Genomic DNA, 25260 nt, shown 5'->3' with positions numbered 1-25260 from the left:
ACGAATGCAGTGCCAGCGGCATCCCTGCGAAGCCGTCTGAGAAACCCACACCACCCGCGGGGCCGGGGTGCTGCATCGCCGGGCGGAGGCCGCCGGCGGCAGCCTGGCGGGGGCGCGGTAGAGTCCGGCGGACCCTTCTTGCCGGCGGAACCAAAGCGCGGGGCTGCGGAGCGGCAGGGGCTGCCGGCTGGTGCTCCGCCCCGCGCTCTCCCTTCGCCGGCCGCTGCGGGACGGGGCCCGACATGCTGCTGCTGCTGCTCCGGGCTGCCGGCTGCCGGCGCGCCGCCGCCCCGGCCTCCGCCGCCGCTGCTGCCGCCGCCGCCTGCCTGCGGGGCGCCGCTCACCGCGGGTTCCCGGCCGCCTGCCGCCACCGGGCTGCTCTGCCCGCCGCCGCGGGGGCCCAGCAGGTTGTGCGGGGGTGCCGGTGAGGGGACGCGGCCCCGCTCCCCGGGAGGGGCTGGCCGAGGGGAGGGCGGCAGTCCTCGGTTCGCGGCTCTTTCCTTGTGAAAAATGCGAATCTAAGGACAGAGCTGAGGTTCCCTCAGGGCATACCTGTGATCGAACGGAGACCTGGCAAGCGCGGGGGCTGTGATTGTCTCCCTGCAAAGCCTATGTAAAATGATTCTAAGCTTAATATTCGTCAATGGAGTTGCAAATATTTAACGCTAATTTGGGATATCTAAATGGAGGATTGTTAAAACAGTCACGCAATATATTAGTTGGAGTTTGTTTGTGGCGTGCTTTGTACTATAATCTAACTTTAATCCCTAATTTAAGATGCTGGGAATAGGTTCAGGGCAAGGAGAAACTTCATGTATGTACATATACATATATATATATGTGTGTGTATATATATAAAGCGTAGATTGGTACTGATGTTGCTTGGCCATGTATTGCTTTCATCTTTCAGGTTACATCTTTGCAAGGAGTGGCTGCTCGCAGCCTCTGCACATCCTCCCCTCATGAACACCCAGAACATGGAAGATTAGTTTATAAAGGAAACTTGGCAAAGGCGGTGTTAGGTATGTGACTTGAAATGATTTGTATTGCTTTTGTTTAGTTAACGGTGTTTAATAACTTTAAAATGCAACATAAAAGAGAGTGTTCTCCTTTCCAACTCTGCTAAAACCTGGATCCTCTGTACAGCAGAAAAAATGTGGTGGTGGTGCTTGGTTTCTGCTTCTATGCTTAGGTCTGCAGGGAGTTCTGTAGATACTGTGCATCTCTGTAACCCCTCAGCCTGCTTCTGTTTCTCTTGCAGCCGTTGGAGTGCATTACCCAACCCAGTAGCGAACAAAGACTAGCTGTAACTGCTGTTGGCATTCTGTGTGCTTTCAAATGTTACTGAAATGTTTCTGAAGTACACAGATACTGTGATGAAATGCATTATCTGTCATGAGACTTTGTTGATCTTTCTTTGACCAGTTAACATTACAAAGACCTAGTGAAAAGTAATCCATTGGATGTTTTCTGATACGCATTTTTGAAATGTGTCTTAAAGAAGAAGGAAGTATGCCTTAACATACGTAATTATCACAGCATTTTAGACTACTGGTTCTCATGGTGGCTTAAGGATTGTGGGTGATCCACAACACTGGCTACTGTCTTTCAAGCTGCACACAAGATGGTTGTGGAGTACTTGTTAATATTGAATAACCCAGGTTTTTCAAGTTATGTATGGTGGGGGACCAAGCAAGCTTCTTTGTAATGCCCACTGAACGTCAAGGTTACTTGTTGATGAAGAGAGAAATTCCCAGTTGTAATTGTGACGATTACCATTATGCCTGTCCATGACTGGAATCAAGTTTCTTTTGAAATCAGTTTCCCATCTGTGAAGTGAAAACTTCATAGGTGTGCGTAATAGCTAGTAGCTGACTTCATCATAGAAATAGAGCCAGCTACCAGCTTTGATAAACCCAACATGAACATATAAACAAACCAGAACAGTGACAAGAAGACTGGGTTGAACTTTCAACAGTTTCTTTGTGAGCTTAGGAAAAAAAAAAAAGGGAAGTGGATTTTCAGTAACTTCAGCTGTTCAAGTAATGCCATCAATACATAGTAGCAGAACATATGTAATTATAAAGATAATTTTACTCATAAGTATTAACGTTTGTTTTCTTTTTGTTTTGTTTTGTGTAGGTGTGAGGTTTTTCTCTTACTCCACCAGCATATTCAACCTGTTCATGATGCCCTACATCATGCTCAAAACTGGTATTGGATTTGAAAGCCTGTTTATACAAGCTGCCTTTTATGGGTTGATGGGGTTTTTTACATTTGTAACACCGGTTACTTTGCATGTCCTTACAAAAGGCTATGTGATTCGACTGTATTATAAAGATGAAATGGATACGTATACAGCCATTACATACAATGCAATCTTGGCAGAAAAAGCAACTGTTTTCCATCAGAAAGAGGTAAAGATTCCAGACATCACCAAGATGTTTACAACATTTTATGCTAAAACGAAATCAATGCTTGTTAATCCGATGCTTTTCCCGAATCCTCAGGATTATAACCATCTCATGGGCTATGACAAATCCTTTTATTTTAACTTAGAGGAGGAGAAGGAAGCTGATGAAAGGAAATAATTTGAAGATAATGAATGTCACTATCATTGTTCATGGTGCAGTGCCATATATGTGAAAGAATGTAAAATTCTATTACACTTTCTTAAGTATCAGCTAGAATTCCCCAAATGCATTTTGGAATGTAAAAAAAACCACCATTTTTTTAAACTTGTAAGCGATGTGAGGGTTTCTTCAGAGTTAATGACACAAAACATAGTAAAAAATATGCTTAGATCTGTCTTGTGCTTGTTTGTTCTTGGCTTGGTTTTTATTGATAACCATTGGTTTTATTGTTAACTATCGTTAACTATATGTAAAATGCACGGGCTGTGTGGCAATCTCACCGTCTCCGTTTCAAAAGGAACCATTCATAGAAAAAAATCTATACTCATTACCTGTCAAGTACATGGCTAAGCTTTTAAGTCTTAAAGATTGATAGTACTTAATCCAAAAAGATCAGGCTTTTTTGTCAGTGCTGCTGGTGGTATAAAGGGAGTGGAGATGGCTTTAACTTCCCTTTGTGAGAGCATCAGTAACCAGGAGGAGCCTACAGAAAGCAGACAGGTATTGTTGCTAGTTGGTGTTACAGCCTCCTTCTAGAGGCCTGCAGGTCTGTGGAGAAGACAGGGAGAATGGCTGCGTCACAATAACCTCGAGCTACTCGCACCTACTAAATGGTTTCTTAAGCTAGAGTCCCACTCCGAGCAACCCTGTCCCCAGAGGTGGAGAACAAGAAGCCTGTTTTGGGTGGGGTAAGCACCTTAGCATAAGATTTGCTCCGTGAATATCCCATTGAAAACATGCTGTATTTGAGCCAGCTTAAAGAAAATACTAGCAGCTGGTGGTTAAAATGGACTCTGTCAGCATTTATGTAAGGTGGGGAAGCAAAAGGGAATCTCCTTTAGAGTACTGTTTAGATCTTGTGCCTTTAAAAAACATACCTCTTGATTTTTAGCACTGCAAAGAAAGCCACCTTTAGCTCAAGTAAAAAGAGGATTAGATCTTTTCATGTGACTAGACTGGTTAGTTCTGCGCTCTGAGTATGCGGAAATTGGATTTAAATGTTTTTAGCCCAAGGAGAGGTTTGTCATGTAAACTGACAGATACTTGTTTTCAAATCATGAAGAACCTAAATATTTTGAGGCTTAAAAATTACTGAATTGAAAAAAAAAGCAAAATTCAAATTAATCCTTTTGTATTAGCAGTGCCCTTTGTAATAAGTAAATCTGATGCTTGCTACTAAGTCAGTCATCCTGATACTGCAAATAAAGAAAAACTAATTATAGCTACCTTTACAGATGTTTCCTAAGTTCTAGCTGAAAAAATATATTTAAAAGTCTAAATGTCTTCCAAGACTATTATTGCAGTTTCCTGTCGTAGGATGACGCTATAGGTAGGTCATATTAAAACATCAGTGTCTTTAAATGTTGTTTTTCTGACTGTTGAAACTGCTTTCAATGTACTTGCTGAGTAATTAAAAAGCAAATCATCCCATCCAGATATTTTCTTTTGTGTTGGCACAGCTATAATTTTAAAAGCCTGATCTAGCCCCATTAAGCCAGTATCACTTAATAGGTAACAATAATATAAAAAAAAATTTCCATAAGTGAAATTGAAGATGTGAGGCCAGTAACGAGCAATTCTGATAACCTGGTTGTACTACTTGCCCTTATTGAAATGATGTTTTACACCTAATTAAAAATAATCTTTCTATTCTTTCCATGTCTGATGCGTTCACTCTCTTCTTGTGCTTGCGGATAAAGTTAACTTCATCTTTAAATGCCAAATACAGGGAGAACAGGAAATAGAGTTTGCAAGAGAAGGTAAAGGGAAGGCCCCAAAATTATATTTATGTAGCCTTTGAGCAATACCAAAATCTTCAGCCTTTTCTTTTGACTGCAGAAAATTTTCACTGTTAAATTTGAGATTTGGCCGATTCAGATTTAAGCAGCAATAGTAAGAGATTTCCATCCCAGTGGCTAAGTTTCTCAAAAAAAGTACAGAAGTTAAACGTTATTTCTTCTGTTTGTCTTCTGGCAGTGAAATACGAGTTAAACTAGTAGGTGGCTTTCCGACACATAGATGATTTAAAAAAAAAAAAAAAATTAAAAATCCAGATTTCTAGCAGAAGATAAATGATGATTCTGGCCATGATGTAGCCTCAGAAAAGTATTTTATACTTCCAGTGTGCAACTCGAAAATAATGGTAATTCCATAGCTTTCTTTTAATAGTACTTTTATATTAAAGAAAGGGAAGGCCAAACTTACTAGAGATGCACAATACTCTACCTGCTTCTACCTTGTTTGCTGCTAACTTGACAAACTCAGTTTGGGAAACAACCAAGTTGTAAATCTTAAAATCATAATACTTGTTGTGATTGCCAAGTAAGTATGGCTTTGGCCCGCTCCCTGTTAGCGTTTCCACCTCTGACTGTCCTTGTGTATAATCCCAGGATTCTCAGATTTAGCCTTTTTGCATTTTTACTTACAGTGTGTACTTGGAGTCATACAATCATTTAGGTTGGAAAAGACCTTTAAGATCATTGAATCCAATCGTAAACTTAGCACTGTCAAGTCCACCACTAAACCATGTCCCTAAGCACCACATCTACACGTCTTTTAAATACCTCCAGGGATGGTGACTCAACCACTTCCCTGGGCAGCCTGTTCCAATGCTTGATAACCCTTTTGATAAACAAATTTTTCCCAATACCCAATCTAAACCTCCCCCAGTGCAACTTGAGGCCGTTTCCTCTTGTCCTATCGCTTGTTATTTAGGAAAAGAAACTGACCTCCACCTCGCTACAACCTCCTTTCGGGTAGTTGTAGAGAGAGATGAGGTCTCCCCTCAGCCTCCTCTTCTCCAGACTAACCAGTCCCAGTTCCCTCAGCTGCTCCTCATAAGACTTGTGCTCCAGGCCCTTCACCAGCTTCGTTGCCCTTCTCTGGACACGCTCCAGCACCTCCATGTCCTTCTTGTAGTGAGGGGCCCAAAACTGAACACAGTGTTGGAGTATACTTGCACATATGTGACTGGTTTAGATCCCTGGAACTTGTTGAGAGCAGTAGAGACTAGTGTTCAAATAACTGTAGTTGGTTCTTCATGTTAGAAACAAAATAAAGGAATGGAAATGTAATCCAAAAAGACTTCTAGATGCACTTCTGTTTTACTTTGGTTTCTGAACAGTCTGTCTTAATAAGGGTATTTCATAGTGCACTGAGTGCATTTCCAAGTGGGAAACTCTGAAATGCTTGGTGTCCTTCTAAGCTAGGACATGTGCATAAACCGAAACAGGCCCTCTTGCTACTAACAAATCCTGCAGGAGAATTGACTGAAGTGTGAGTGTTTCAATAAACAGATTGCCATCGAGTCATTCCCAAAGCCTGGTTATGTTAGCTCCACATCCTTCACAATCCTATTAATCTTGCAAACTATTATTTTCTTCTATTTTTTTTTTCTTCAGTTTTATACCCTTGGTGAAAACCAGTTCTAATTGCAGAAGTATTACTGCCTGCTAACATTTTTATCCCTGGAAGTTGCCGATGTTTCTTTGGGTGTAGGTAACTTCTGTACGACATGGAAGAAACAATTAATTTAGAAGACCTAGAGAATGTGCTCATACACGTGGAGATTCTGAAGGAAATACTGATGTAGAAGCCCAGTCTTCTGAAGTAGGTGCTTTACAAGCTGCCTTATTTGCAAGGCCACACCTGCTATGAAGGTTGCCCGCTCCTGCAGCCTTTCCAGTACCAACCAATCGCTTCTCCCTAGCAGCTGGGTCTCGCATCTTACGCTGGTACCAGTTTCACTCAATCTGGTGTGAAGAGCGGGAACGTATGAAATGACTCAAGCCTCTTTCCTAGACACTTGCCTCCTATCCCTTTCCAGCCTTAAGAGCTTCCACAAAAGGTCATAGGTGACTGCTTTTTTTCCTAGGAAAACAGACAAGATACATGTGAATTTTTCATTTCAGTCTTTGACTATAAGCTATTATCTTGCCAGTGTCCCTCTCCCTTTTTCTCAAGTTTTTGGCTTTGTCCACAATATTATTCATTAGTCCCTGTCTGTTCTTAATAAAGTACAATGCTTCTTGTCATTCTTTAATGTTATTTTTTAAATTAAATTATCCCACAGCCCTGAGCCTTTTCTTGCAAATGTAAGAAATTCTGATGAGAAAATTATCCCCTTTTGATACTTTAAAGAGAAATCTTTAAAGCTCTGAGGTACTTCATACTCTTAACCACACTCTCTAGAATCAAAAGGTGACTAATTTCAATGGAGCTTGCTTTATTACAAACCAAAGTCATCACATTGGCAAAGATGAAGAAAATCTGAGTGGATTTTTGCACGGTACTGTGAGAGCCTAATTTAGGTGATGGAAACTTCATAAAATTCTGTTTGTGCTGTAAAAATTAAGAGCACACATGTGAATTATTACAATTGCTCAGTTTAACTTAATAAGTGGAAACTTGGTAAGCTGCTGCAATTCGGTTGCCCTGGAGTTCTGTGGTCATACCACGCATTTCTTCATGCCCCCATGTACAACATAGCCCGCTGCAGCCTCCCTGAGAAATGGGACAAGTGCGCTAGCTAGGAGTTGGACCCACTATAATAAGATTATCCCACAGCTCTACAGACCTCAGCGAGCTGCTATTTTAAGCAAGGAAGAACAGAGAACAAGAGCAAATGGCTGCAAAACATGTCCAGCTGTCTCCATTTCTGGAATACCAGGGCGGGCAGTGTCACTGTAGTGTGCTTTCTGTCAGCCTCAGGTAGGACAAAGCCCTTTCTTCTCCCTTCACCCTCTGCTTTCTCTTCTTCTTGACAACTTTAATGGTTAAATGTATACTTTAGAGTGAAACTATAAGCTTTAGTCTTAAACTTGGCTTGGAAAGAATAAACCATAAGCCTACTGGTGACAGATAGAGAGTTATTTCCAACATAATTGTTATCACAGGATACCACCTGGTGTGTATTTGCTTCACTTTAAAAGCCTCCAATGGTTTAATGTGTTACCTACAAATCAAACCACTAAGCCAAAGTGCATACAGCATCTAAAAAAAAAATTCAGAATAATGCACATTACTTTTCCTTTCTTTCCACAACTATTTGCTTTCTTACTCAAATGCTACCAGCTCACCACTGGATGTGTGCTGGTGCACAGCCCTTGGGTCGGACTCCCTGGCACCTCAGGTGCTTCATCAGCTGCGTGTAGAGGAGCTGAATCCTCTACCTCTTTCTAGTATCCCTGGGCTTGACCTTCTACTTCCACTATAAACATTGTCAAAGATAGGATGAGAGGATTTGAGAAGAGAGATTTGCTCTACAATTTTCTACTTTTTATGTGGATTGCCAAGTGTGTTTTTGTTTTGCAAATGCATGCCCTATGCCTTATATATAGCCCCTTTATATTGGAGTGTCTTCAGGAGCAACCCTAAACCCAGGATCAGAAGTAACAAACTTGTCTGCTTCCAGCTGCAAAAAGATCTACTTCAAAAACTGTCACAAATGATTCTGCAAGGAAAATTAAATTATTATTGCCTCTTTCTTTATTGAATAAATGTGTTTAGCATCTTAAAAGAGGTTTCCATTAACATGAGGTTTTGGTACATGCCAAGAACTAGGACATAATTTTAAATTCTGTCTGACTGACACTTTGAAACAGAGTACTTTCGTCTGCTGTACTGGTATACTGGTTATTTATTTTTCTGTGGTGGGATATTATGATAATGTATATTATAAATCTTTCCTGAGGGAGATTTCAGTGACTTTTAAGTGCTTATCTGGTCAAAGTACTCATCTGCAGCCAACAATCCAAATACAAAGTGATTATTTTGGAAAGCAATCACAAGTAAGTTAAACAATTTTTAGATGTATTGAGAAACAAGATAAAAATATCATAAATTAGCTTAAGGATTTTGACCACAAATCGGTGAGGAGGCTTGGAGTTAAACTTCTACTCTCAGCATCTCAGATGTAGACAAAATGAAAAGTCATAGGTATGAATTCCTAAATTCTCTAAACTTGGATTTATTTTATGTGCTATTAACTGGGTATTAGAGTTGGTCCCTACTAAATGTAGTTGCAAAGGATTTCAAAATAAATGAAGTAAATTGTCAGAAAACTCTAGTGAAGTAACACTATTGTGTAGCTCTTTCCACTTCTCTTTCTCTCCCTTTCACCTTACTTCTGGATCAGAGTATATAAGAAAAACATCATAGTAAAGAAAGAGTATTTAGTAAAAATAAAACATATAGAAATTTATGTCCTTCCTCTCCAGTGCCCTTATACTAACTTGAAAGGGACGGAGCAGACTCCTCATACCTCTTGCGCACTAGTTTGGGGCTTCAGTGAACATCACAAGAGGTCACTTCTATGAATGGCATTGATACGGGCATCGGAAGACACAAGCATCTAAAACTGAATTTGCTGAAAAGATTTTAAAATGATTGAGGTTATTTTGATTTAAGGACGGTTTGACCAGACACAATGGTCAAGGTTGTAGACTTCATAATCGTGGTCATAAGTGATGTTTTAGTCCTGATACCAGTAGCACTTATTGATCCTATTTTCCCATTAGCCAGCCAGATCATTTTAAAATGAAGCCTAGTTACGCCGATTTTTTAAAGCATTGGAACAGTCTTGACTTGTGCAATGAGAGTGCAATAAGGAACAGGAGAGGATACGGAGGTTTCCCCATGTGTCTGTCTGTCTAAGCCACCAGGGGGGACTCATTCCTCATCTATATCATTTACTGCAGCAAGTATCTGGAAAAAACACCTATTCTTGAACCAGGTCTAGAAAGTCACAGAGTTTAGCAGAGAGCTTGTCTTCATTTATGTTAAAAGAGCTTTTATATAAAATCTTGTAAATCTGCAGCACTCTTTCCAGTCTGCCCATGAGTGCATCAGCCACCCCACGCACTGTGCAGCGAAGCAAGTACGTCTTGGCTGCTTTCAGCTGGGTAATGGTTTATGTCAACAGGGTACAGTCGTTGCCACCTCACGCCTGCTTCAAACTGACCTGTGACTTTTGCTAAATCCATTGGACTGACAGAAAACTCAGCAGAGAGCCTGCCTTGGCTTCTCGCTGATTAGACTTGCTCCACATCAGTGGCTTTGTGGTTGAGGGGAACCTTCTTTGGACATGGTGATGGTACATGTACAAGGTAGCTATTCTTTAGTGGCTGCTTCATTACTCCATTTCTTTTTTCAACTACTACAGCCTTCCTGATTTATTTCAATTTCACTACATATTTTACTGTTTTTAAGCAAAATTTGGCCATTTTGAAACAGAAGTGTATTATTGCTATATTTGCAAAGGGTTTGTATGTTTTATAGCATCCTAGTAAACAACAGCAAAAATCTGTGCACGATGTACGTACTCTGAAGGTCTGTCAGGAAACTTGTATAATTTTGAATTCCAAGTTAAAAGTCAAATGTTAGAAGTTTCTTTCAGTCTTGAATTCTGTCAGGCTGGTGGGACTCTTCTTGTGGTCTGTAGAAAGATTTGCAAATACTGAAGAGAATTCTCTAGCCATATTAAAATTTCAAATTTTTGTTTTATTTTGTGAATTATTACATGCATTAACTCATTAGTTGGTACTTTTAGGTAGTTTTAATAGAATTCTCGCTCCTTCCCTTTCCAGGCACAATCAGTCAAGTTATTGTGCATGTCGCTGTTCCTGAATTACCTTTTGTGTTACATGTTTGGACTTCTGAAAACCGATTTCTTAATCTTTTGCTACTTTATCTTTAAAATACGTAAAATGTTACCCTGGTGTGCACAGAATTTGTGAGAATAAAAGCTTTTAGACACTGTGATGTGGAGTGGGGAGAGTCAGAACAATTGATTAAGTTATATTTGTAGTAAGTAATTTTTATTGAGTTTCTTGCTTAGCACAAAACCAAATACCTGTCTATTGTGTATGCTGCTTCTTTTCCATAACAAATACAATTTCTGATCTAAGAGGAGCCTGCAGACCTACATACAAATCAAATAGGTAACTCATGGGAAAATAATCTGATTAAGTTCCGTAAGTAATTCTTCCATAACTTCAATAAGTTTCCATATTTTATTATATTCAGAAAAAATAATTGCATTTCCTGTCAGTGAGATGGTGATTGTGCTCTCTTGAATGAGTTGTTAGACCTTCTCTTCATCTGTTTCTGTAATTGGGACTAGCAATATTGCTGGGTTTGTGCAGCAAAAGCTGACCCAGTTTAGTCCACAAAACTGATAGAGTAGGTACAGGCAAAATAAGTTATTCTTTGTGTATTGCACTAACAGACAGAAATAAGGGGATGTGTCTAATACCAAAAGTGCTTTAAGAGTTTTTGTTCTCGAGTTTCAAACTTGAGTACCAGAATCTGCAACCTAGACTGTTTTCAACATCCTAGGTTAAAATTGGGCTCCTAACCTATCTTCAGTTGTGACAGGTAGATTCTGTGTTCTTATAGAAACATCTCAGTCAAAATTTGACAGGTTTTGTTATTAATTGTCTCATGGTGGGTGTCCACCTGGACCATGCCTGTGCACTGCACCGCACAACAGCCCGTGGTTGGGCTGGGTGCCCTTGGGCAGCTTGTGCAGCGCAGCTTCTCCCACAGGGACTGGGGGCAGGAGCGCGGGGTAAGGTCACAGAGGGAGGCCGGGGGAGGGACACGGGACTCATCAGTCATAATTTTATGGATTTTTAGGTTGTTTTCACTAAGAATGATAACTGTGGTAGATACAGCTTTGAAGATAGTAGCTGAGATAGTGCAGGACATCAGTAGCTCTACTCAATAACACATCAGACGGTTGCATTCAGCTCCCACCCTGACCTCCATTTGGAAATACATCATCTGATTACACCCCTCCGGAGTGCCGGCGTGTTCTTAAAGCACGGTGAGCTTTGTAAGAAGTTCATTCTGAAAACTTGTGAGAGTTATTGACTACCATATCAATAAAAGAGTGGACCTGGTTTTCATCATTTGTGGATTTTTCTCTTCTTTACTACGTACAGGAAACTCTGTGTTTGAAATCATGCCTTAACAAACGTTACGTCTGATGAGTCAACTACACTTGCCCTGTACGTGCTTCTGGTAATCATAATTTTACTTCTCGCTTCCCTGTTTCAGACAGTTTTCTCTTTCATTTTTCACTCGTGGCTTGAGCTGCATTGTCTGGGGAAAATGTAACAACAAAGGCAGAAATTCTTCTTCTTCACAAAATTTATTGTGATGATAACTGATAGGGCTGCGTAGGATTAATTAAGATTGCAGAGAATTTGACAAAATAACCGAATATTCCCTGAAGACATGTGACTGAAGATGACTGTGCTGAATTTTTCTTCCTCTTTCTCCAAAACAAAGTTTTATTCCGTCAAATACTGAGCAAAATAAGTAACTATGTTTGGACTTCTTTTTTTCATTTTATTCACCCCTGCAGTCAGTGAATTTCTTTGTACATCGTCAGATCTAGAAATGTCATATACTTTTTGTGGTAAGTCAAAAATAGCTTATTCTTTTCTTACTGGCATTTGCACAATAATTGCTGTAGTCTGAGGAAATGTGAACTTTCTTTCAAATGTGTTTCTTTGATGAATACACAAAAATATAAAGTTCAGCTGGAGGGTATTTTTGTTATTAATTACCCTGTTACAAGAATTATATTGCATAGGCATAAATATTACCACAATGCCGGTTGCAGCAGCTAAAAGAGAAGTTTATCTCAAGTAAAGCAGGCATGTTTTGATTCAGGAAATATTAGAAGATAAGGGATTTAAACTTGTTTTGCAAGTACTGTATTGTATAAATTATCCACATTGATTTAACCAATACATTACAATGAAAAGCTTTAAGTATATGGAAAAAAAAAAAGGGGGGAATGTGATATTCTGCCAGGCTGGAGGATCAGTTAGGCTCTGGGACAACATAGCGTGTCCCTTCTTGCCGTGCCTGTGTCATAGGCCACCGGATCTATGTAGTTCACTGAGGTTTTGGTCAATCCTGCAACGACTTGGCACCTCCCTGATGTCCATGTTGAACAGGCTCAGTGTGCCCCTGCAGACTCAGCGGCAAGAAGGTGGGATTTTGAGGAGATATTTCGCAAGGAAAAGACCGGGTCTTTTGAAAATCTGTGTGCATTACTAGTGTATATCACCTGTAAAAGAGCTATATAAACTGAGGCACAGGAGGGGATGTTTATTTTGGGTACTTTGCTTTACATTAATACTCACATTAAAAATTTAACGTGGGTAAAAGTGGTGGTACTTAAGCTTGCAACCCAAACTTTTGAGACCCTGGTGAGTTTTGTTTCCCCTTTCTCCTGTCGTAATTTCCCATGCGTAGCTGCATCCGAGACGAGAAGCTGACGGCTGGTCACCAACAGCCGGACAGTTTCCCTTTGCACGCCCCTTGCTTTAATCCCCGAAACACACGCCCGAAGCCCTCACTGTAAATCGCCCTGCCACCCCGTTTGCTCCCGCGGGCGCCCAGCCGGGTTGGCAGGGGGAGCACCCCCTCCCCAGCCCCGCGGCAGGCAGGGCGCTTCCTCAGCCGGGGCACACCAGGGAGGGCAGAAGCAGGCTGAACTGAACAGACCTATTTCCTAAAATGAAAATAAAAATGCTGACTGGAAAACCTTCCAAAGGCTGTCACGGACTGATTTTTTAAAAATTAAAATATCAGATAATGGGGTCTAAATTTGATTAGATACAGGTTGTATGATGCTTTATCACGCTGCATCTGACACTGTGCGTTCTACAATGTTAGGTGAGTACAAAGCAAGTCTACTCAAAGGCTCATTTACATTATCCTGGAAAATATGTTGGTATGTTAGAAACATATTTAGCTGTTGTCAGCAAGCTTACATAGATTCCATGGTTAGCATAAGTAGGGATATTTTCAGCAGAGGACCATACTGGCTTAATGCTAATAAAAAGTTCGTGTAACTTCAAAAGAGAAATAAAGATACTTTTGCTGCTGAGTTTTGTGTGCAAAGTATCATCAACCCAAAAATTGACTTTTCTTACTACTTAATCTCAAAGTAAGGTATCATTTTTGCCTTCTAAGCATATAAGTAATCAGAAATAACATTTAAAATGCATATTTAATGTTTACTATGGATATTTATATTAGACAATTTTATAGTGTATACCTTATATTAAATACATTTTTAAATGTGTATGTGTTTATTGTAAGTGTGTATATATGCATATTTTTATTATTTTACTGGAGAAGCCTATTCACGCTAACAATATGAAATACTTTTTTATCCCGTAGATTCTACAGCTCATGCTTTCATGTTTAATCTGACACCTTGCAGCATCATAAACAAATCTGTCTGGACGGCTGCTCTTACCTGGATTCCAAGTGAGTCCCTCTTGACTAGAGAACTATATTCTACAAATACAAAAAAATGAATACAAGCAAAAAGCTGACACTTTATCCTAAATGTCAAATTATTTAGGAGATCAGTTTCTGTGGTTAAAAATGGAATAGATAAATGATAATAATGGGCAGAAATGAGGATTTGTGAAAATAAGTGTACTTGAGTTTTACTTGTTGGAGCAGTTACCAGAGCCCTGCACGCTAACTCATAGAATCATAGAATCATAGAATCATTAAGGTTGGAAAAGACCTCTAAGATCATCGAGTCCAACCGTCAACCCAACACACCGTGCCCACTACACCATGTCCCTAAGGGCCTCATCTACACGTCTTTTAAATACCTCCAGGGATGGTGACTCCACCACTTCCCTGGGCAGCCTGTTCCAAGGCCTCACCACTCTTTCAGTAAAGAAATTTCTCCTGATGTCCAGTCTAAACCTCCCTTGACGCAACTTGAGGCCATTTCCTCTCGTCCTATCGCTGGTTACTTGGGAGAAGAGACCAACACCCACCTCGCTACAACCTCCCTTCAGGTAGTTGTAGAGCGCAATGAGGTCTCCCCTCAGCCTCCTCTTCTCCAGGCTAAACAACCCCAGTTCCCTCAGCCGCTCCTCATAAGACTTGTGCTCCAGGCCCTTCACCAGCTTCGTTGCCCTCCTCTGGACACGCTCCAGCACCTCCATGTCCTTCTTGTAGTGAGGGGCCCAAAACTGAACACAGGATTCGAGGTGCGGCCTCACCAGTGCCGAGTACAGGGGCACGATCACCTCCCTGCTCCTGCTGGCCACACTATTTCTGATACAAGCCAGGATGCCATTGGCCTTCTTGGCCACCTGGGCACACTGCCGGCTCATGTTCAGCCGGCTGTCAACCAGCACCCCCAGGTCCTTTTCCTCTGGGCAGCTTTCCAGCCACTCTTCCCCAAGCCTGTAGCGTTGCCTGGGGTTGTTGTGGCCGAAGTGCAGGACCCGGCACTTGGCCTTGTTGAACCTCATATAGTTGGCCTCGGCCCATTGATCCAGCCTGTAACTGGCACTGTACATGCAAATCTGAGATGGTTTAGGTGCACGTGCATTTGTCTGGAAGAAGCTGGAAAGGTTTTGCAGCACACAAACTCTTCTGGCCTGAAGAATATCTAAGTCTTTTTAAGGACAGAGAATATCATCAGGCCATCCAAGTATGGCAAGGCTTCTGCTAAGAATATGTGTGTTCCAGAAGCTGGAAATGGTACTGGATTGTGTATGCAAACTCAACTTTAAACTGGTCTTTAAACCCAGCTTTAAGCTGGCAAGCTGAATTACTTGTGAAACGGCTGTATCATAAACTTCACCTTCTGAGTAAAAACTCTGGAGCTGGGGTAAGTTTGCTTCCCTAGAAAGATATCTGTATGATGGCTACCAGCATTCAGGACAGTTTGTTTGCAACACCTGCTTAAAACTAGAGAGTCCTCATCTGGATATTTATTTGGGTTACCTGTGAAGGTGAGTGAACTTTATCTTTGCTGAAGAAATTAAAACAGATTTTGAAATTGTTCACTCAAATATTTTTGAAGACTGATTTTTTTGTTGAAAACCAGCTTTTTGGTTTTTTGGAAGTAACACTTTTCAAGATATGTATTTTTGTTCATTTTGGAAGGAGTCTTTAAAAAATATTGTATTTCAGAGAAGACTAGTTTTTATCTGAATAGCATGCCTGCGTATGTTGTTTTTCCTCCCCACCAGTTACCTTTTTCTTACCTGCAATGTCTTAACTAGGAAGTGACATCACCTTTTTGAAGATCGTCTTCAAAGTCTGGTATGACGGTGCCAAAGCGTTACACTGGAAAGAAGTCCTCTGCAGTGGAGCCGACGATGAATATGCGGTGTGTGGGATGCTGAAAGGAGGTCAGTGTGGAAAATATACAATACCTTTCCCTTGTCTGGCAGGTTGCCTCCACAACAGGGCCATATCCTGCCAGCCCTTTTTCAGCACTAAACAGATTTCTTCAAAGACTAATTGATTTTCCTGGGCAGACAGATTTTTCTCTCCACAATCTAGACTGATTCACCTTGCTTGGCAGGCAGCAGACTTCAGAGCAGGCAGTTCTCCAGTGCCAGAACCCCACTAAATAGAGATTTTTCAAATTCTATGCTTTAACATCCTTGTACCACAGTTTCCATCTCTATAAATTAGGATTACTAATATCCTTCATCTCATTATGACACTTTTATTGTTAACATCTCTAAAATGACTTGGAAAGACTACATTTGAGTGGACTGTACAGAAAACTTGAGAGGAGCTAGGGGCACTACTAATATTCAGAACACAGTTTATTTAGATAAGTGTCTGGATGGGTTTTTAGAGAAATTCTCTACACCCATGTATAATGCTTTTTTTGTTAGAGAAGAGTCAATCCTGTTGTAGGGGCTAACCAACATTAACGTGACACAGGCTCAGATCCAGAGAATTCAGGCAGGATGTCAGAATAAAGGCCAAAAAGACCTGTAAGGAGGTCAAAATACGCAATCCATGTTTTCCTTTCTTTAAAAAAGAATATCATCTCTCTTCGGTTATCATTCAGCTGAACTACTATTACAAGTTAAATTACTGGAGATATCACAGTAGGATGGGTCTGTAAGAGATGTTGCAGGAGCATTGTGGTTAATTTCTATTTTCTAACGTGGCTTAGACAAATAGGCAGAGCTCTGGGAGAAGAAACAGGTGAGGGCTTTATCAATGGAAAATGACATTGGTACTGCTGTTGAGAGATATGCCATATTGCTTTGAAGTTATTTAGGAAGTTCGATTGATGGCTTTATGATTAAATAACCATTTATATTATAATTATGTCTGTTTTACAGAAACAATTGCAACAACATTTGACATTAAAGGTGCAAGGACAAAGTTTCCAAAGGTACCTTTCAGCATTTTATATAAATAACTAACAATAGTAAAATCACATACTTATGTGTGTATATTTTCTGAAAAGGGTTGTTCACCCAAACTGTAGGAAATAACAAAAGGAAATGTCAGAAAATTTTCCCATGCTTGAAATGATGACTCCAGAATGGTAGCATCTCTGAAATGCTAGATGTCCTCAGGTTATTATTCCTCTATTATTCCTCCTTTATTTTATAAAAGAAAAGACCAAAGATATCAGTTAATGTCACCTTAATCATTCCATTTTGTTTGGTAAATCATTGTGTCTCCTTTTACGTATTTGAGTAAATCCATCCATATTCTTTCTGCCCATTTCGTTCTTTATTTTACATTCTCTTCACATGCTGGTCTGTTTCTCCCTGAAGCCCTTTTCAAAGATTTGAAGAGGGATAACAATATCCAAAAGTAATAGCAATGCTCCAGCGTTAAACCAGGAGCAGCACCAGTCCTCAGGTTAGCCCACTCTCATCCAACACCTGCCTCGTCAGCTGCCTGAGCCTTCCCCAGATCCTTACCGTCCCTATTAGTCCCCACAAATGTCACTAAGGAGCTCCTACTGGTACAAAACCTGCAGTCTCCCCTTAACTCAAAGCTCATGGGCCTCTAACAGTGTTGAACTCCATCCAGCCCAGCATCTCTTCTAGCCCCAGAGCTGGTAGTAGACAGGAATGTCCTCTGCCATAACAGTCCTCCTACAGATGAGGTGCTTATGGCAGACCTGGCACTTCCCAGTAGGACTCTGCCAGACCAGGAGGTAACCCTAATCACAGCCTCTGCTGTAAACTAGAAACTCTTGCAAGCCTCCCAGTCTTTAGATTAGTCCTTCAGCTCCCAAGTGCTCATCCCCAGTTTGCCATACCAGAAGAGGAAGGTGAGAGGAGTCAAAGAAGGTAAGGGAAGAACTGGATTCAGTAGGGGCCACCAAGCTACCTTCTCTCCTGGTGCCCACAAAAGTCTGTCTGTGTGAGGGCGTGAAGATGGGTAGCTAGACAACAGCTAAACCCGGGGTGATGCTGCTTTATGGATCAGATTGCTGGATGCGGATGAGCAAAGCGGTGGGTCTGGAAGGAATGCAGAGCTGACGTGAGGACCGGTATTGCTTACAGCAGTGTGCACTGCAAGAAAGCGTGGCTGACATAGAGCTGGGCTTGGGGCTAAGGTTCAGACAAGCGGTATCCCACCAGTCAGGGAGCAGATGCTCCATGCAGGGAGGTGAGCTGGGCCCTGACAGCGTGATTTAAGCAGGCAGCTTGAGCCCTGACACTAAGAGAAGTGCTGGCTACACTTTGATCAGGGACTGAAGAATGACTACAACACCCTTCTCACATGGGTCCTTCCTCCCACTCTCCTCTCTCTAGCGTGCATCATCCTAATCATCATGTCCAAACTCCAGACAAACTTTTTGCCACCAATAATAGCATGAGGTTGCTTTAGCTTTCATCAAGCAGACATTTGATGTATTCACATCATACGTTTATTACAAGTTGATGGTTTTGGTAAACACTACTGAGACTGAGTAGCAGTTAAATATCCAGTACGTGGTTGTAGCAGAAAACAAAAAGATGGACTGTCCAGTACAAGAGACTCTGTTACAAGTCTGGTCAGAAGCTGTGTGGTATGTAGCCTGGAGGATTTCCCTAGGACTGCCTGTAAAATACAGAGGCTGTTACTGCAATTACCTACGGTCTGCGTAGGGTATTGGGGCAAGGAGGTGGCAGAAAGTCAGGGGAAAATAGAAGCGTTGATAGGACTGAATCCTTGCTGGATGTAAGCTATAAAGGCTAATAAGGTTACTGCCTCACAGGGAGGACAAAAAAGCCCATTGTTGCAGAATGCAGCCCGGTGTATCAACTCAGTTAACTCCCATTTGTGGAGTCAGAAACATTACTCAATAGAACGACTCTGGAAGGGGGAGCAGGCGCCCTCGGGAGCACGGGACTCTGGTTTGAGAGACGACCCTGACAAGTGCAAGCTGGACCACAGCCTACTGCTGATTCTTAGTACCCTGGTCATGAGAAGAAAGTTGAGCACTATTTTTTTATGTACACATATATCTGACTATACCCATGATAACAGTCCCTGATAGGGATCTTTTGTTTTCAATCCTAAAAGAAATCACCAGAACCATTCCAAGCAGCTACTTGGACAAGAGCAGGCAGCATTATGCACTAATTTTTTTTTTCTTGCTTGTTTTAGGGCAATTATAACATTATTTTACAAGGATTCTCTGATGATTCTGAGAATAATATAGTCATGTGCTTGAATTTCACCATGATAGTAAAACAAGACGCTTTCTGAATGCGACAAACGTTTCAAATAAGTCCAGAATATGGAGGCCTTTTCTGCAAGCAACTGGAATCCGAGCTGCAAAATAATCAGCACGCTAATTTTCCTGAGGTAGAATACACCATGTACTGTCTGGAAAGGTACATGATGGATAGTCTTATCCATTTGTAGCACTGCTGTAATCAGATGCTCAGCCAATGTGCACAAAATTTCTGGGAATCAGGCATCCTGATTAATCCACAAAATAACCCTGGCTGGATGTCAGGCTGAGGACGGCATTTTGGTGCTGTGCCTTGAGTTATGAAAAAGTTGAGTCCTCCAGACTGTGCTGAACTAATACAAGAAGTTTTGAAGTGCAGGAATCAGAAGTTCGCCAATACTCAAAATATAACAACATTTGAATCGGGGAACCCTGTTGTTTTTTTTTTTTCTTTTATCAATAAAACTTGTTTGTACAATTGATTTGAGAAATTTTTTTTATTCTCCTGTTATTTTCTAATTATCTTTAGGGGTTTCCTAATGTTCTGCTCTGTTTGCACTGAGCTGAACCAGAGGAGTAACAATTTGTTCTGTGGTAGTTGCTGATGTGAATAACATCCAAAGTGGAACATGTTTCCAGTTATGCTGATCCGGTGCAGCTGAATTTAGCCCTCTAGAGCTGTAACCACAAGCCCGTTTTTAGCTCTTGCTCAGAGTCCGAGGGACAGAGACTACACAAGCTGTCTCCTTCAGAAGGAGGAGGACAGTCATTGTCCAACAGGCTGATCTTTTTCTCAGTTACCAAAAGCACGGCTAAAGCTCCTGCTGTGGCTTCTGCCTCTTGGGCAGCCTGATGTTCAGTACCCACCTTCTCTCTCTGCTGCACCTCCACATCCGAGACCTTGGGTCAGATCTTGATGGAGTATAGGATTTGGTCCTTAGGAAGGGAGCTGGCACCCTCTCAGGCTTGACGGTGCTTTGGTGCCACTGTAGGGTGAAAGGCAGCTGACCGGTGCGGCGTGCAGATGTTTCCTGCCTTCAGACAGGTACCCTCCTTGACGTTGGGATGCCATGCCCTCTTTTCGCCCTCAGCCAGCGGTTGCTTAGCGAGTTCAGACACTTTTCCCTAATGAACGGGCCAGTGTTGAAGGTGCGCGTTGCGCTGGCTGTTAGGTCGTGCTGTGTCTAGCAGATTGCTTCCAAATGCCTGAAAAAAATGAAAACCCAGAACAAATCAACCCTCTTTCAGGCTGCTAAATACCAAGCATGAAAATAAGCAGAAGTGAAGCTTTTAATCTCACTTTACATGCAAAGGGACATTTTTCATACTGGGTATCAGAAAAAAAACGCTCAGCAAAAATCCCACACCCGAATATGTAGATACTCCATTTAAAAACTGGTTTCAATATAGCTAGCTCAGCAATCTAAAGCAAAATCATCAAAAGTCAATAAAAATATAAGAAGTAGAACTGCATTATGGTGGAGACATGAAGCCACGATTACATGCAAGTGGCAACGGCAAAGCACCTGTGCTTGCGTTCAGTCCAGAGACCATTCCAGGAGCAGTCCATGATGGGGAATCACAGCAGCTCCTGCCTACGTTTGAACCAGATTACTAGAGTTGCAATCAGTTTCCTCTTAATCTAAAAAACTTTTCTTCTGTTTTGCTCATTTCAAACAGTATTACTGGTCTAGGGAACAGTCTTACTGTATGATGTCCCTGTGTACCCATTTCACAGTGTCCAACAACCGCCAGTAAAGCCTCAAAACAGTTTTTAGTGACAAAGTGTTCTGAGATTTTTGCTGCCCTGAATTATTTGGGGCGTTAGAAGAAATGTTTTGTTTATTAAGCAGCAAGTACCACAGGTAGGAGAGACTTACAGCTCCTGGAAATCAAAGACATTCACATGCTTTTTTTTCATAAGCACACTTTTTAATGTCTTATAGATGTTACAGAAAATTGGCAGTATATGTAAAGGTAGAAACAGAATATCTAAATAGGGACATTTACAGATAAACGTATGTATTCAGTAGCTTGTATAGACTTTTATAGTGTAGATCTTCAGCTGAAGGGTTATGATTACACATGCCAGCAGATAGGATTGCGAGGCAGAACGCAGGAGCCACAACTTTACAAAGTGAAGACCTTTCAAAGGCCTCAAGCTCTCTCCTGTGCATGACTGATGGTTTCTATTTGTCGCAGTGCTGGTGGCTGCCGCCCACGTTCCCCCACGGACAAGAGGAGATGGGTTTTTGTAAGGTGTAAGATCAGGCAACAGCTTACCCCGAAATCACCACGATACTGTAAGGTGAAGGGCACAGCTGAAGGCAGAGCTTTGCTCTCTGTCTGGTTCCCGGGACAGAGCTGTTACAAGGCTTTCCTTCCTTCTGTCGGGAGTTGACAACAGTTATCGTTTAACTTTTTTCCTTTCCAAACTTCCCTGAGCCCATACCCAGGCCTCTACAGCAAAGAGGAGTCTACTTAGGATGAGGTGAATTACTTGGACTCGGTACAGACTGATCTGAATGTTTCCCTTTTCTTCAATTTATTGGGTCAGTAAACTTCAATCCATTTTTTACTTCTTCATTTCCTGGCTCTGTCCAGAGTTTGAATGGTGTGAATGCTGTGAAGTAAACCATTCACTGACTATTTCTCGCTTAAAATATTCAGTGAGACCTACACGTCCTGAGGTACCTGTATTTTGTCAGGAGTTCCAGTGAGCTCTGCAAAGTTCCCTCCCCTGCAAACCGAAATAAAACAAGGAAGGCCTCGTATGTGGCATACTTATCTGAAACTAATATCTAAAGCCTTCACAAATATCCCTTTTTCTCTCCCTCATTGCTGTTGTTTTTTAAGTGGCTGTCAGGATTTGCTGCAGATGGGAAAATAGCTTTTCTTCACCCCCTCACCCTCTGTCGCCAAATATGTAATTATCAGAAGAAGCAGTTCCTGTAAAATGTATTTTCCAATAAGAGCACACACTTTTTGAGCTATGTCATTACAGTTTCATTCGATAAAAACAGTAAAGCATGCGTAATTTCAAATGAGAAAAGTCCGGCAATAACATACGTTTGCTGGCTGAAATTGTAACATCATTTGAGATAGACACGCAAAGAAAATTCCACATAATTCAGGTATTACGATAACATATCTTGTTTCCAGGGATGTACTGGAAGGCATAAGCAATCCCTCAGTCACCAGTTAGCTTAGCTGGTAAAAAGCACGCGTACTCATACTGAACAAATAAACTACATGGTGCCTGCAGCAAGGAGTTGGACCCGATGGTGGGGGAGATGCGTCCTGATCTGTGTTACAGGCATCAAAAGAGAAACACAGCAGCATTAATCCCTTTTGCACAATTTTTTTCTTGGCGGAAAATGCTAGTAATTGCCTTTGGAGTGTCATTGTAGCACATTATGCTGAACGACTTCAGCTGCTTCGTTCTGCCCATGAGTTCCTGCCAGCACAGGGAGTTCAGGGGCAGCAGATGGGGATAGTGACATTTCTAATGGGAAGAGACGGGGAGGGGGGGAAGGGAGCGCAGCTCATGCTTGCAGAGCTCAGCGGAGAGAGGACGGGAGAAAGGAAATTTGGAAACTCTCCTTGCTGGCATTAGAAATGGCTGGACTTTGGAAATCCTGGAAAGTAGTCACTGTGCACGCATACTCGTCTTGTGGATCCCAGGCACAGGGGCCTTGCTGCATGGCTGCTGTACATGGGTATGTCCATAACCTCTTTTCTTCAAGATACATTTTACCACTGGCTAAGAGAGACCTTATATATATGTATATGTATATAAATATACATATATACACATACATGTATTTGGCCAGATAATTTATAACGGCTTCCCAAAGCTTCTGTCTGAAAAAAAACCCTTTTTTTTTTTCCTTGAGCGTTAGCCTAAACAGCTGCCTTAGCTACAGGTGTCGTGTTTTTAAATTTAAATTTCTTACTAACATAATTTCTTACTAACATAACTAAGAAAGCAAAACTTTTAATAGCAAACCCGGCTCTTTGCTCACAGAAGGGAATGGTCACTCATTCTGAGTATTAAGGTCCCTGCCTGCCCGTTTTCCTGGCCTGCACAAAACCTTCAAGTACTACAGAGTAGATGATAATTTTTTCTTAAATTGTAACTTCTGCTAACTGGGCACATCCACTGTGTTTTTTGTTCTCCAAGTGGTTTGGCATCTCTCATGAAGAAGTACCTCCATACTGATTATGAAGTTGGATTAATTCTTATTCATTCTGTTCAGCCAGATTCAATCTAGACTTTTCATTGTGTTACCCATATTTTTTGTATTTTTAATATAGTAGTGTAGTTTAACAATTTCAGTAATGCAAATTAAAAAAAAAAACAAACCCACAAGCCTACAATAAGTAGAGATAAATAGAGAAAACCAAAATTTTACCATTAGTCCTCTGAAAGCAATAGAATTGAAAAATCTGCCCTTCACTTATGAGATGCATAAAGGAGGAAATAATCAAACAAAACATAATGCATATGAGAGTGAGCTGTTGTTCACTTTGACCCTAAATTAATTTGACCCTGTTTTAGAATGACTTGACTTTATTTCACATCTGAATATCAGCTGAACAGACCGGTAGTTATCTTTTGTAATCATATATAGCAGTGAAGCAATATCTGCCCTATGTCAGTGGACGTTGCATGTAGTGGAATTTTCCTTATATCTTTAAAGTGTTAAAGATGCTTTAATAGCATAGATATAACATAGATAGAACAGTGAACATCATTAATGAAAGTTTCACATATGACTCTCAGAAGAACAGACTGTCAGCAGCAATATGCCTTTCTGATTCCCCAAGCTACCTTCCAGTGACTCTGACTGCTGGATATAAAGTTTCTCTAACCTGTAAAAGTTTTGGTGATTTTAATATACCAATTATGGAGGAAAGAGTTTCCTAAAAAAAATCTAAAGTAATTGCTTATCTAGGACAATCCAAAATATTAAAATAAAGAAAAAGTATTCTCAGCTGAGTAATAAGGAAAAAAAAAAGGGATTGTGTGAAATAAATAATTTTGATAACTTCGGACTGTGGTGTATTTATTTTGACCAAATAACTTAAAAATAGGAGGCTTCAACTCACCTAAATTTGAGATGCTTCAGCAAATAAGAAATATTTTTCTACCTTTTGTTTTTGACAAATTGGTATTATTCAAGACCGTTGTGCCACAAAATCGTTGTGATTCTGCTGATAAACCAGGAGTCAAGCTGTGATAGTCATACTCATATTAGTATCTACTTGACAATTTGAGTTGTCCTGTAGGGTACAGGTGCACAGCCCAGTTCTAAATGACTTTATATGCCGCCTTCTGGAATTGATATGCAAAGGGCAACATTAAGACTTTACAAACAGTGCAACAGGAAGGAAGATGTCGGGGGGAGCAGATCAAACCATATATTTTAACTTTGTAAATTATAGTTTTCTTTTAGTACTTTTGATTTTATAAAAAGCAAATGCTGTAATAAATAGAACAAATAAACAGACCAATACGCCTCCTCCTTATGTGCCTTTAGGACTATATGGGTAGGGTAACCAAAATTTAGAATAGAATAGAATAGAATAGAATAGAATAGAATAGAATAGTTCAGTTGGAAGGGACCTACAACGATTATCTAGTCAACTGCCTGACCACTTCAGGGCTAACCAAAAATTAAAGCATATTTTAGTGACAATCTGGACCTGACTGGCCAACTTCTGATAAGCCCTGCTAGAGGTGTTGAGTGTCTCCAAACCTTACTGAAGCTGAGAGCTGGGCATTCTCAGCAATATATATTTTCATATATCCCAACCTTAGCATAGTCATAATGCAAATGATTTTATTTAAGTGTAGATGAGAAGTCTGTGAAAATAAAGAAACGATATTTCCTTCCAAGCTGGTCTTGGTTCTACTGCAAATGTTTTATACAAAAGTTACTTGGTTCAAGATGCCAAGCCTGGATGTCTGTGAGCGGGACAGGGGAGCAACACAGGAGAGAATGCCTTCTTCTGGCCTCGCCGGAGGGGCAGTGCTCTGCAAAGTCCACAGCCACTCTCAGTGCCGGGATGGGAGTGGAAACACGGCTGCTCCCTGTTTTACTGCTGCTCCGTAGATAGGTACAG

General features: G+C 41.0%; 2 protein-coding genes across 2 annotated transcripts; both read left to right on the top strand.

Annotated features, from left to right (window-relative positions):
* The first annotated feature begins 135 nt into the window (after nt 1–135).
* Nucleotides 136–4289, top strand: TMEM70 (transmembrane protein 70). Its single transcript, XM_075141632.1, has 3 exons — nt 136–407; nt 911–1022; nt 2143–4289. The coding sequence occupies exons 1-3, from the start codon at nt 243–245 to the stop codon at nt 2589–2591; spliced, it is 726 nt and encodes a 241-aa protein (XP_074997733.1). The 5' UTR covers nt 136–242; the 3' UTR covers nt 2592–4289.
* A 363-nt stretch (nt 4290–4652) lies between these two features.
* On the top strand, nt 4653–19960 carry LY96 (lymphocyte antigen 96). The gene is given in 7 exon segments (XM_075141633.1): nt 4653–11900; nt 11902–11953; nt 11956–12057; nt 13839–13928; nt 15701–15829; nt 16787–16839; nt 19062–19960. Coding segments are annotated over 7 exon segments (543 nt in total). The 5' UTR covers nt 4653–11885; the 3' UTR covers nt 19164–19960.
* Nucleotides 19961–25260: the final 5300 nt, after the last annotated feature.

This window comes from Calonectris borealis, chromosome 2 (genome assembly GCF_964195595.1).
Source record: "Calonectris borealis chromosome 2, bCalBor7.hap1.2, whole genome shotgun sequence".
Lineage (NCBI taxonomy): Eukaryota > Metazoa > Chordata > Aves > Procellariiformes > Procellariidae > Calonectris > Calonectris borealis.
This window is presented reverse-complemented; position numbering and strand designations above follow the sequence as displayed.